The sequence below is a fragment of the Cornus florida genome, unplaced genomic scaffold (assembly GCF_030987335.1).
Source record: "Cornus florida cultivar Cherokee Brave unplaced genomic scaffold, ASM3098733v1 CherokeeBrave_3.0.0_Hap2_Chr01, whole genome shotgun sequence".
In the NCBI taxonomy this organism is placed as follows: domain Eukaryota; kingdom Viridiplantae; phylum Streptophyta; class Magnoliopsida; order Cornales; family Cornaceae; genus Cornus; species Cornus florida.
In genome coordinates, this window is record NW_026775571.1 from 16,842,868 (window position 1) to 16,856,824 (window position 13,957).

At 37.5% G+C, this 13,957-nt stretch overlaps 1 protein-coding gene across 2 annotated transcripts in view; it reads right to left on the bottom strand.

Annotated features, from left to right (window-relative positions):
- The window catches only part of LOC132293215 (aldehyde dehydrogenase 22A1), a 52,580-nt gene that overhangs the window by 15,489 nt on the left and 23,134 nt on the right, over positions 1-13,957 (bottom strand). For both annotated transcript variants that reach the window (XM_059790593.1, XM_059790602.1), the window contains 2 exons: positions 13,792-13,887; positions 13,496-13,633 (listed from right to left, as the gene is read on the bottom strand). In XM_059790593.1, coding sequence (XP_059646576.1) covers positions 13,496-13,633; positions 13,792-13,887 — 234 coding nt within the window. The remainder of the gene's footprint in view (positions 1-13,495; positions 13,634-13,791; positions 13,888-13,957) is intronic.

Genomic DNA, 13,957 nt, shown 5'->3' on the forward strand with positions numbered 1-13,957 from the left:
AGGTATTTTAAATTGACTATTCTCGCAAACAGTGTTCATTCCTAAAGAAAGTTTTGAATAGGGAAGTCCAAGGTTGTTAAAATCGGGATTCTATGTAGGATCGGGGTCCATAGGATCGGAATCGTAGGATGAGATCGAGAATCATAAGATTCTATAAAACTATTAAAAAAGTAACTCAAACTAACTTTCTAAATTAAATACTACCTCCGTCCCAAATTAAATGCCCTATTTGGGGAACCGTGACTGACAAACAGGACATTTTTTTTGAGACAGAGGGAGTATTTTGATATAAGAAAAGAATACGGCGAAATAATCAATCCACACATACTAGCAAAATTAATTAACATTAAAAGATACTAAGACACATGACAAACACTTAAAATAAGTTTCTTGATTTCAACAAAAAATCAGCATAACAATCAACCAAAATCGCAGAGAAGAAATTAAAGTAAGGCCTAGAAGAGAGAAAAGTATAATTGAGTTGCTATATTTTATTCCAATTTAGTTGAAAGTTTACTTTTTGGTTAAAAAAAAAGGAACAAAATAGATATAGAAAGAACAACGGAAAAGAAAAATGAAGTCTGCCTTTATTTTTGTTTCAGAATTAACAAAGAAGAGGTGGAAAAATAGAATTCTTTATGTTCCTTGCACTAAAAAAGAAAGAAGAAACGAGAAGTTAATAAGAACAAAACAAAAATTTTGAAATTTTGATTGATACCTTTGAAATTCAGAGTTGATCGTCCTAACATTTGACGTTCGTTTCTTTGTTTTTTTGTTTTTAAATTTTAATGTAATTAAGCTAAAAAGTTGGACTTTATATTTAAAATGATTAGATTTATTAGTCCAAAATTAATTGTAGGCCAAATAAATTCAGAAGAAGAACAAAATAACATTATTTAGTAGAATCGGTAGGATCCTATGTGATTCTACTTCCCAGAGATTTTGAATGAGATCGGGATCGTTTTAGTAACTTGGGATCGTAGAATCGTACAATTCTAAGATCCATAATTGGGATTTTAACAACTATGGGGAATTCTATTAATTTCCTTCATTGTTTACAAATTTTTCAAGACCTATATATACAGATCCTACTTCCGATTCTACAGATTCTACTTCCCAGAGATTTTGAATGGGATCGGGATCATTTTGGCAACTTGGGATTGTAGAGTCGTAAGATTCTAAGATCCATAATCGGGATTTTAACAACTATGGGGAATTATATTAATTTCCTTCATTGTTTACAAATTATACAAGACCTATATCTACAAAAAAGGACAGCTACACTCTAGGCTATGAATAAGGAAAGAAATAAATGTACAAAGTCAAAGATTTGCAGCTGTACAAACAGTTGGAATCAGAAACTAAAATTGGAAGGAATTATTCCAATTTATTCAGGGAATAATTCTGAATAAATTGGACCTGAATAAATTGGACCTGATTCTAGGTCAACCACACCTAGAATCCCATATTTTCTGGTGATCTGTTTTTTCACACTCCCCCTCAAGCTGGCGTGTAGATATCAGTCATGCCCAGCTTGCCAATTAACTCCTAAAACTGCCCTTTAGCCAAACCTTTAGTCAAGGTATCAACTAGCTGTTCTTTAGATCGGATGTTAGGAGTACAAACTAGGCCTCATTCAATTTTCTCCTTGATAAAGTGCCTGTCGATTTCAACATGTTTTGTAATGTCGTGTTGTATTGGTTGTGTGCTATACTAATGGCTGTTTTGTTGTCGCAGTAGAGTTCCTGTAGGATTACTGCTTTCCAACTTCAGTTCTTTTAAAATAGACTTCAGCCATAGTAACTCGCAAATTCTCAAAGCCATTGCACGAAACTCAACTTCAGCACTTGATCTAGCCACAACTGTTTGCTTCTTACTCCTCCATGTCACCAAATTACCTCCAACAAAGGTACAGTACCCTGAAGTAAAGTGTCTATCACTGAGTGATCCTCCCCAATCTGCATCGGTGTAGGCTTCAATCTCCATATTCCCATTTTTGGAGAATAAAATTCATTTTCCTGGAGTGCCCTTGAGATATCTTAAGGTCCTAAATGCAACGTTCAGTCATAGTTGTTAAAATCCCGATTCTGAATCTTAGAATCTTACGATTCTACGATCCTAAGTTGCCAAAACTATTCCGATCCCATTCAAAATCTCTAGGAAGTAGAATCTCAATAGAATCTGTAAAATTGGAAGTAGGATCGCATAGGATCTTACGATCCTACCAATTCTACTAAATTGTGTTATTTTGTTTTTCTTCCGAATTTATTTGGGCCTATAATTAATTTTGGACTAATAAATTTAATCATTTTAAATATAAAGCCCAACTCTTTAGCCTAAGTACAATAAAAAATTAAAATTAAAAAAAAAGAAGACAAAGAACCAAACGTCAAATGTTAAGACGATCAACTCTGAATATCAAAGGTATCGTTCAAAATTTCAAAAATTTCCTCTATTTTGTTTAATCTTCTTAATTTCTCTTTTCTTCTTTCTTTTTTAGTGCAAGGAACAGAAACAATTCTATTTTTCCACCTATTCTTTGTCAATTTTGAAACAAAAATAAAGACGAACTTCATTTTTTTTCTGTTGTTCTTTCTATATTTATTTTGTTCCTTTTTTTTTTTTTTTTTTTGACAAGTAAAATTGTATAAAAGCGTTCAAAAGGGGAGCAAAGCCCAAGAGATACACAAAGCCAAAAAGGGCCTCTAAGCCTTCAAAGAGGCCAAAAAATCAACAATCTCCTCTAAAGATCTATAATTTCTCCCTGAAGCACAACAAAAAAGAGTGGAAAAAATAGAGAATTTAAGCATAGAAATAGGCATCTCCTTTCCTTCAAAATATCTTCTATTCCTCTCGAGCCAAATACACCACCACACAAACAGAAGCATAGCCCTCTAAGCATCCTGAATATGTGCCCCCACTGTACAACCTATCCAAGCCTCAATCAACCCTCTGGAGGATCTAGGCATAACCCAGTGAATCCCAAACAAACCAAGCATCAAATCCCAACAATTCTTTCCACTATCTCCTCATCACGTAGGCACATGTAACAACAATTGACCACCACCTGATTCATTCTCCTCAAATTATCCTGGGTTAAAATCTTTCTCAAAACAGAGGTCCAAGCAAAGAAGGCCACCTTGAGGGGAGCCTTGGAACGCCAAACAGACTTCCATAGGAAAGGACCTCCAGGCTCTTCCGTGAGACACCTGAAGAAGGACCGAACATCAAAACAACCCTGAGAGTCAGAGGCCCAAATCCAACTATCAGAATCTCCAACCACAATCTCCTGGCAATACAACTCCAAAAAACCAGTGGCATCCTCAATTTCCCGGTCCTAAAAGTGCCTTCTGAAACGAACATCTCAAGATTTTGTTTCTTTTTTTTAACCAAAAAGTAAACTTTCAACTAAATTGTTCAGACAATTAGGCAGCTCAATTCTACTTTTCTCCCTCTTCTAGGTTTTACTTTAATTTCATCTCTGAGATTTTGCTTGATTGTTATGCTGATTTTTTGTTGAAATCAAGAAACTGATTTTAAGTGTTTGTCATTTGCCTTAGTATCTTTTAATGTTAATTAATTTTGCTAGGGTGTGTGGATTGGTTATTTAGCCTTATTCTCTACTTAAATCAAAATATTTGATTTAGAAAGTTACTTTGAGTTACTTTTCTAATTGTTTTATAGAATCTTATGATTCTCGATCCGATCCTATGGACCCCTCATCAATCCTACGTAGAATCCCGATTATAACAACCTTGCGTTCAGTTGGTCTTAATTAGGAGCGTGCATGAACCTGACAATTCCCACGGCATAGGCAACTAGTATAGGATAAGTAAATGAGTTTTCCAACAAATCGTTGGTACCTCTCCTTTTCCACCATTGGGCTTGTGGTTATACCATCATGTTTGTGGTTGAAGTCAATAAGAGATCTTCTGGTTTGCATCCCAATTGACCGGTCTCCTTAAGCAAATCAAGGATATACTTCTTTGTGACATAAATATTTCTTTTTTTGACCTTGCAACTTCTATTCCCAACAAATACCTCAGATTTCCGAACTCCTTAGTCTCAAATTCTTTTGCAAAAGGCTTCTTCAAGTCCTCCACCTCGATGTCATCATTGTTGTAAAGCATAAAACGGAAGCCAAGAGATAAATGAAATAAGTAGAATACACAGATATTACGTGATTCAGCTACTACGGCCTACGTCCATGGCACAAAGAGCCTAAAGGGCTACATCACTTTTATAATACTCAATAAATTCATATACAATACAATGATGGAGACTCCTTTATATAAGAGAAGAAATTATGAGAATGGAAAGAATTAAAAAATGGGAAACAAGGAGGAAATTTCTTCACTGATTCCTCTATTAAATCTTCAATACTCCCCCTCAAGTTGGAGCATGAATGTTCAACTTGCCATTGAGATAACGAGTAATAACAAGTGTGAATGATGAGAGAAAAGAGAGAAAACGAAGAACAATGCTACCGAACACACCGATAGCCCAAACAAGTCAAAAAAAAACTGCCAGAGACATGGCAAAGGCAAGGACAATGCTACCGAACACCATAGGCTGGTGCTATTTAACAGGGCGCTCCTAGTAAGTGGTTGTGGAGGTATGGAGTGGTACGCCATAGGGTGTGGAGGAGGGTTATTTTGTGTTGGTTCGGTGAAGAGGGGGGGTGGTGTTCGGGATTGGTGAGGATTTCTGGTGGTGTTGGTGTCTATAAATCCATTAGAAAATGATGGAATGAGTTTTCAAAACATATCAGAATCAGAGTTCAGGATGGTAGGGACGTATGCTTTTGGGAGGACATTTGGTGTGGTGATTGTTCTTTGGCTTGTTCTTTTCCCAGATTGTTTAGGATTGCTGTTGATAGGCAAGTCTCGGTAGCTGACTGCTATTGGCTTGATAGCGGGAGGTTTACTTGGGATGTGCGGTTTATGAGAGCTTTCCAGGATTGGGAGTCGGACGATATTTATGGGTAGTTAGAGCTCTTGTATCGGCATGAGATCTGTGGCAGAGTGGAGATTCACTTGTTTGGTTGCCTTCTGCTCAGGGAAGGTTTGAAGTGAGTTCATTTTTCCGTTGCCTCGCAAACTTTCCAAGGATTACGTTTCCGTGAAAAACAGTGTGGAGATCTAAGGTGCCACTCAAAGTGGCTTTCTTTACTTGGACAGTGGTGTGGGGCAAGATTTTGACGCTTGACAATTTGAGGAGGCGAAGACAAATAATAGTTAACTGGTGTTGTATGTGCAAATGTAATGGAGAATCGGTGAATCATCTTCTTTTGCATTGTCCAGTGGCTTTTGACTATTGGTGTCTTTTGTTAGGCATGTTTGGGGTGTTAAAGGTGATGCCCAGATTTACGAGAGGACTGATGGAGGCTTGGAGAGGATGCTTTGTGGGAGGTCATGCTCGTGGGTTTTGGAGGATGGCGCTGTTGTGTTTATGGTGGTGTCTGTGGAGGGAGCGGAATAATAGATCCTTTGAAGGAGAGGAATCCTCGATTGTTGTTCTTAAGTCAACAGTTATTACATCTTTATGCTTTTGGGATTCCAGAAGGCATTGTTCCTCCCCGGAGGAGACAATTGATTTTATTTCTTCCTTGGGTCCATAGGTACTTTTTGTTACTCGTGGGACGCGTTCCCCTTTTGAACGCTATTTATTGAATTTGCTTAACTATCAAAAAAAAAAAGGACAATGCTACTGAACACACTGGCAGCCAAAACAAGTCAATAAAAACTGCTAGAGACACGGCAAAGGCGAAGAACGTTACTGCCGAACAAACTGGCGGCCCAAACAAGTCACAAATAACACCGAGAAACCCTTAACAACATTTCAGATGCTAAGGGAATACCCTAAAATAGGGGTCCGAACCTAGGAAAAGAAATCAGGCTCTGATACCATGTTGTAAAGCATAAAACGAAAGCGAAGAGATAAATGAAACAAGTAAAACACATAGATATTACGTGATTTAGCCACTAGGGCCTACATCTACGGCACAAAGAGCCCAAAGGGCTACATCACTTTTATAATACTCTCTCAATTCATATACAATACAATAGTGGAGGCTTCTTTATATAGGAGAAGAAATTATGAGAAAATGGAAAACAAAGAGGATTTTTCTCCACTGATTTCTCTAGTAACACCAAACCTTCAATAATAGGAAACAAAATCAATTACTTGAAGATTTTCCTCCACTAATTCCTCCATTAAATCTTTAATAATCATTACCAATCACAATGATGTCATCAACATACACAATTAGTACAGTCACCTTCCCCCCTCCTTTGTGTTTGTAAAACATCGTGTGATCTCCTTGGCTTTGCATATACCCCTTACTCTGTATAACCTTGGTGAAATTTTCAAACCAAGCACGTGGGGATTGCTTCAGCCCATAAAGAGATTTCTTTAATCTGCATACTTTCTTTCTCCAAAAATACCTTCAAATCCTGGTGGCAGCTCCATATACACTTTCTTCCTCAAGGTATCCATGAAGAAATGCATTTTTTACATCAAGTTGGTGCATTGGCCAGTCCCCAAACTCTATTCATCTGTGCCACGGGTGCAAAGGTTTCTTTGTAGTCTATCCCATAGGTTTGTGTGAAGCCTTTTGCGACCAATGTTACCTTGTATCGATCAGCCGAGCCATCTGCCTTGAATTTGACAGAAAACACCCATTTACACCCCACGGCCTTCTTTCCATAGGGCAAATCAGCTAGTTCCCAAGTGTCGTTCTTGTTGAGTGCCCTTATTTCTTCCATCACAGCTTCTCTCCACTTTCAATTCATCATTGCTTCCTGAATGGACTTGGGAATCTTTTCTTGACAAACATTAGCAAAAAATGCTTTGAAAGAAGGATTAAGATTCTTGTATGAAATATAATTGGAGAGTGGATATTTAGTACGAGATCTTTTTCCTTTTCTAAGGGCAGTAGGCATGTCTAGATCAGATAGGGAATCATTAGAACTCTCGTTAGCGGACTCACCTGATCTCTCTGATGCAGGCAGAACTTCAAATTCTGCAAGTGGAATTTATGTTTTCCAGAAAGCTTCCATATTTTGAAAGTTACCTTATTTTGAGTAGTTTACTGATTTTCATTAGCTTTCCTTTTGAATAGTTTTATGATTTTCAGCAGCTTCCCTATTTTGATTTTATTTTATATTTGGTAGTTAGCAAATATAAGGCTAGGATTGGGGAGGAAGAAACTCTATATAAAGCTTTGTAATTGCTAGGGTTTACAGTTTAGTGAATATATTATTATTTTTACAGCAATAAAGTTTGCTTTGCAATTCTTTGCAATTTATCCAGTTCTCTTGCTTTTGTTCTTTATTTCGTTTCAATATTGTTGTGAAAGACAATTTGGTCTCCTCTTGGTAAGGCAGCATCAATTTGGTATCAGAGCTTAGGTTTCAGCTTTTCGACTGCTCAATCATGCCTCCACGACAACAACCGAGAGGAGGGAATCATAGGATGTAGAATCTTGCTGAATCCTTACCCAAGCAACACGAAAGTGAGATAAAGTTTTTGCGGAGAAAAGTTGAGTTGCTGACTCAACTATTGGGTCAACGTGTTGTCAGCACGCTGGTTGATGACAATGTTTTGGTGGATGATGATGTGTCAGACACCGAGACTATTGCGAAAAATTCATTCTATCTTTCGCGTCGTCATAGATCACTCGATGAGCGGACTGATTGTTGTTGGCCGACAAATATCAATTTTCAGATTTCTGATTTTTATGAAGAGGATTTTTTCAATCCTTTTTGTAGTAGCGCAACATCCAAACCAACACCTATTCCACTTGATGAAAGGCGTTGGAATGGTGGCTTTATGGAGGAAATTCCTATTGTAGGAAATCTTGGTGGAGAAGAAAAACAACTTTTGATCGAGGAAGATGATGCAACCCCAATGGTAAAGCCAAAATATGATAATTACTCGGAGGAAGAGGATGATATCATATATGGAGATATAGGTGAATTCTTGGTTATGCAAAAGCCACTATTGATTTCGAAACATGAGGATGATAAGGAAGTTACAAAAGAAGGATCTCAAGATGAAGTATTCGTGGTTGATCATGAAGATTTTGGATCCATGCAGATGAAAAACAATGGATTTTACTTTGAAGATATGGTTTGGGATGAATTCTTGGAGCGCAATACAACTACTAGGCGGTTGTCGGAAGAAAAATTAAAATTGATTAGACTTCTAGTTCAGGATACCAAGTTTTGCAAACATACCCAATTTCAAAGGACCTCTAGAAAAATCCATGTTTATTATGCGAGTGTATTCTTTGTTAGTATAAGAAGATTAACGTATTTGATTCGAGTTCGGAAAAGAAGAAAGAAGGGATAGAAAGCCATGCTCGGATTTTTGATTGATCGTGGAAAATTGCTCCAAACTCGAGGGCGAGTTTTTTCCAACACGGGGAGATTGATGCAGGCTGAATTTCAAATTTCTGCAAGTGGAATTTGTGTTTTTCAGAAACTTTCCATGTTTTGAAAGTTTCCTTATTTTGTGTAGTTTTTTTTTTATTTTCATTGGCTTTCCTTTTCAAGTAGTTTTCTGATTTTCAGCAGCTTTCCTGTTTTGGTCTATTTTATAATTGGTAGTTAGCTAATATAAGTCTAGGATTAGGGAGGAAGAAACTCTATATAAAGCCTTGTAGCGTTTACAGATTAGTGAATGGATTATTATTTTTACAACAAATAAAGTTTGCTTTGTAACTTTGCAATTTTCCTTCTCTAAATTTATTCTTTTATTTCGTTTTAATATTGTTGTGAAGACGATTTGATCATATCCTCTTGGTAAGGCGGCATCAGTTTGGCATCAGAGCTTAGGTTTTGGCTTTCCCTCAATCATGCCTCCACGACAACTACCGAGAGGAGGAAATCGTAGGATGCAAGTTCCAGCTGAACCAATACCCAAGCAACACGAAAGCGAGATAGAGTTTTTGCGGAGACAAGTTTAGTTGTTGACTCAACTATTGGGTCAATGCGTTGTCAACCCGTCGTCAACCCGCCGGTTGATGACAATGTTTCGGTGGATAAGGATGTGACAGACACCGAGACTATTGCGAAAATTCATTCTTTTTTTCGCGTCGCCATAGATCACTCGACGAGCAGACTGACAGTTGTTGGCAGACAGATATCAATTTTCAGATTTTCGTTTTTCCATGAGGATAATCTTGAAGAGAATTTTGTTAGTCCTTTTTGCAGCAATATAACACCTATTGTATTTGATGAAAGGCGTTGTGATGGCGACTTTGAGGAGGAAATTCCTGAATTTGCACGATATCTTAGTGGAGAAGAAGAACCACCACAAGAAGTAGGGGAAGCTATTATAGAATCACTCATTGCCTGGAGTAAGCCTCCATTTTATGAAGAACCACACACGGAATCATACGAGTCAAAAATATCTATGGATTGGGATTTATCAACGATCTTTGATAAGGAAGTTACAAAAGAAGAATCTCATAATAAAGGATGCGTGATTGATGATGAAGCTTTTGGATCAATGGAGATGAAAAATAATGAATTTCACTTTTATGACATAATTTGGGATGAATTCTTGGAGGGTACTACAACTGCTAGACGATTGTTGGAAGAAAAATTAAAGTTGATTACACTTGTACTTCAAGATACATGTTCCACCGAGTTTTGCAAACCTACCCAATTTCAAAGGACCTCTAGAAAAATCCATGTTTATTATGCGAGTGTATTCTTTGTTAATATAAGAAGATTAAGGTATTTGATCCGAGTTCGGAAAAGAAGAAAGAGGGGATGGAAAGCCATGCTCGGATTTTTGATTGATCGTGGAAAATTGCTCCAAACTTGAAGGCGAGTTTTTTCCAACACGGGGAGACTAATGCAGGCAGAATTTCAAATTCTGCAAGTAAAATTTATGTTTTCCAGAAAGCTTCCATATTTTGAAAGTTTCTTTATTTTGAGCAGTTTTCTGATTATCTTCATCTTTCTTTATATAGAGTTTCTTCCTCCCCAATCCTAGCCTTATATTCGCTAACTACCAAATATAAAATAAAATAAAAACAGGAAAACTGCTGAAAATCAGAAAACTACTCAAAAAGGAAAGCTGATGAAAATCAGAAAACTACTCAAAATAAGGAAACTTTCAAAATATGGAAGCTTTCTGGAAAACGTAAATTCCACTTAATTCTGCCTGTATCACTCTCCAAGATCTCATTGGAATCTGAAGTGACCAGAGCTGGTTCAGGAGTGGGCAGTACCAAGGAAATGTCCCAGCCTCCTTATCCTTATTCTTTCTTGTATAAACCTTCAGTTCTTTAGTCTGCCCATCATTGGTTGCTGGTTGTTGATTAACCAACGGCTATTGTTGCTGCTGTTGTGGCTGTTGTAGTTGCTGCTCCCCCTCACTTGAGTTACTAGGGCTCAGTTGTGGGCTAGGAAGGAAGATCGGTTGAGGACTGTTTAGGCCCGATGTGGACTGAACAGGAGCCGGATAGGCGACACGGTAACATCCCAAAACTGATCTCCCATTTGATTATTCTCACCCTAGAGTGAAGTTTTGGTGAAGAACGATTGATGTTCAAAAAATGCTACATCCATGGAGACATAAAACTATTTGGTAGTGGGGTCAAAAAAACTTGTACCCTTTCTTGGAGAGTTACCAAGGAAAACACATTTTATGGCTCTAGGATCCACTTTGCCTTTGTTGGGACTGTGATCACGGACAAAAGCAGTACATCCAAAAATTTTGAGACATAAGGAAGAGAATAACTGTGTTGTCAAGGGAAAGGATTTCTTGAGTTGGTTCAAGGGTGTCTCATACTTAAGAATACGACTAGGCATTCGATTAATTAAGAATGAGGCTGTTAAAATGGCTTCACCCCAAAGGTATTTTGGAATACTCATTTGGATTAGGAGAACCCTGGCCACTTCAAGTAAGTGCCTATTCTTCCTTTCCTCTACCCCAATTTGTTAGGGTGTGTCAACACGAGGTTTGGTGAACAATACCATGAGCAGCAAGATAATTTCCCAAGATGTTTGAGAAGTATTCCTTACCGTTATCAGTCCTAAGGATTTGAATTATTTAATGAAATTGGTTCTCAATCATTTTATGGAAGGTTTGAAACACTTTGGCTGCTTCGGACTTTTCTTTAAGAAGATATATCCAACACATCCTAGTATGGTAATCAATGAATGTTATGAACCATTTTGAACCAGAAACATTGGTGACACGCGAAGGTCCCCAAACATCACTATGAAGAAGAGCAAAAGGGCAAGACTCAATGTAATTCAAAGTTGGAAAAGGCACTCTATGATGCTTAGATAATTCACAGGTTTCACAATTGAAATCTGAAACGTTTTTCTCTTACGATAATGAAGAAAACAACCTTTTCAGATAGGATAAACTAGGATGTCCCAACCTAAGGTGCCACAAAAGAACATCGTTCTTGCTAGCCAGATTCAAAGTCCCACATTGCATAGCTTTTATGCCTTTACCTTCTTCATCTCTGCCTACTTCAAGAACAAACAAGCCATCCATTTCTCTAGCACTGCCAATCCTCTTCCCCGTATACGGTTCCTGAAATTCACAATGCGTAGAAGAGAATTTAACCATACAAGTCAAATCTTGAGTGAGTTTACAAACTGAAATAAGGTTGCAAGAGAGATTTGGAACATGTAGGACAGATTCAAGGACAAAATCCTTTGAAATAATTATGGAACCTTTCCCTGCAACTGATGATAAAGTACCATCTGCAACCTTAACTTTATGTTGTCCCGAGGCTGGGAATTGCTGGCAACTACACCAAATCTCCTTTTGACTTTTCCTGATTTGCGATGATTCTGTATGCTCAGATAATCGTGAGCGAGCTGTTCTACATCACTATCTCTGTGTGAACTGGGTTACTGTTGAAGATTACTGAACTGGTTCTTGGCTGATTCTGGAATTGGACAAACTCTGAATGTGATTCTGGGGTGGGCCAAACAGATCTGATCCAATTCTCTTGACTGTTGTTTCTTTTCTTTTCTTTTCTTTTTCTGTTTCTGGATCATTGTTGTACTGGGCTGGCCTTGTTCTGAACTTGCTTCCTTCCTGGACTGGGTCAAATTGTTTTAATTGATTTGGGGCGGGTAGAATCTGGTTTATAAGAGAAACCAAATCTATCCTTTCCAAACCAGAAGGTATAATCCAAAGTTGACTTTCCAAATTCAGTCGTGCTGAAATTTTGGTGACAATATTGCAATAATCCAAAGTTGACTTTCCAAAATCAGTGGCGCTGAAATTTTGGTGACAATAACGATCTCAAAGATTGCAATAATCCAAATTTGATTTTCCAAAATCAATCCCTAAATTCTGTGCTGAAGTGGCGATACCAACAATAACCAAATTTGACTTTACCAAAATCAAACACTGAATTCTCGGCTGAAGTTGCGATGACAACGATGATCAGAAAATCTGGGCGATGATGAGACGATGAAATCAACGGCAAACTCTGGTGAAGACTGTGCGACGACGGGCTGATGCCAAGATGTGACAGACGTTGATGAGAAAGCCAACGATGATGCACAACAGATGGAGGGCTGACGGCAAGGGATATTGGCGACAAGAGAGAACTCCGGCAATGATGATCTGTGATTTTTCACTCTGAATAAACTCGATCGTTTTGATCTAATACCAATTGATGCGGGACAAGTAACCAGGAAGAAAGAAAGGGATGAGAAAATAAACGAAAGGGGGTGAGAACAGAGTGAATAGATAGGCAAGATAGACTGAATGGGTGACAAAAGCAAGAACATAAATCAGAGAAACAATGGAACACAGAGAGACTCAAAGAAGACGATAATCAATATTCTCAAAAACTGAGTTCTCAAATTACAGAGGAGCCTTTAAATAGGTAAATTATTAAGCAAACCCTAAAACATAAAAAATACCAAAGTAACCCTAAATTTCAAACATTATCAAAATAACAATAAGCATAAATAAAACCCTAAATCACTAAAATCCCCAATTTTATTTCTCTTTCCCTCTTCTCCAAAAGTAATGTAAAATCATGTGCAACTCATGTATTCGAATCATATCCCATTCCCCATCATCTTCGCCACAGTTCCTCTTGTTGCTTCCCTCAAAATTGACAAAACATATCCTGGTAGGCAATATCACATAACTGGAAACTAACTACATCATACCTAGCTGCATCTCTCCTTCCTAATGCTACATAATAAGACTCAAGTACACTACATCATACCTAGTTGCATCTCTCCTTCCTAATGCTACATCATACCTGGTGTATTTAGGTTTTTGCAAGTTCTTACTCACAAAATATTAGAGGGGGGCATAAAATAAAGAAAATTTCTTTGGCGCACCACCATAGCAGTCAATATTCAATCAAGTGCATACACCAAGTAAATATTTAAATCCGAAGTTCGTGTAAACAGTGAACCTATCATGACAAAACTGCAAAAAAGTAAAACATCTAACAAATGCAATGCGCCAAAAGGAACACACTTACCGCAGTAACAGATTTTACAATTTTGACTACTTCAGCAACAAATGAAGAATAAATGTTCCGATGAACATAAAATCTCTCAGCCCCAGCACAGTTCTGTCCACTTGATTGGAGAGCAGCCCTAACAGCAATTTGTGCAACCTATATATTAAATGATATAAAAATAAAAAAATAAAAAATAAAAATCACTGGTGCTCAACAATACAAGTATGATTTTGTGGAGGTTCATGTATGTCAGAAAAACAAACTGAAAAGTCTAGATCCCCTAGACACTAGTACAAGAAAAGAAGGATTCATACATGAGGAACATCTACATCTTCACAAACAATAAAAGCATCTTTTCCACCAAGCTCAAGTGTTACTGGTATCAACGTCTCAGCAGCATTTCTCATTATCTGCAGTAACAGCAAACATGCCAACCTATGAATGAAAGGAACAATGATATAATTACACATGTATGCAGCA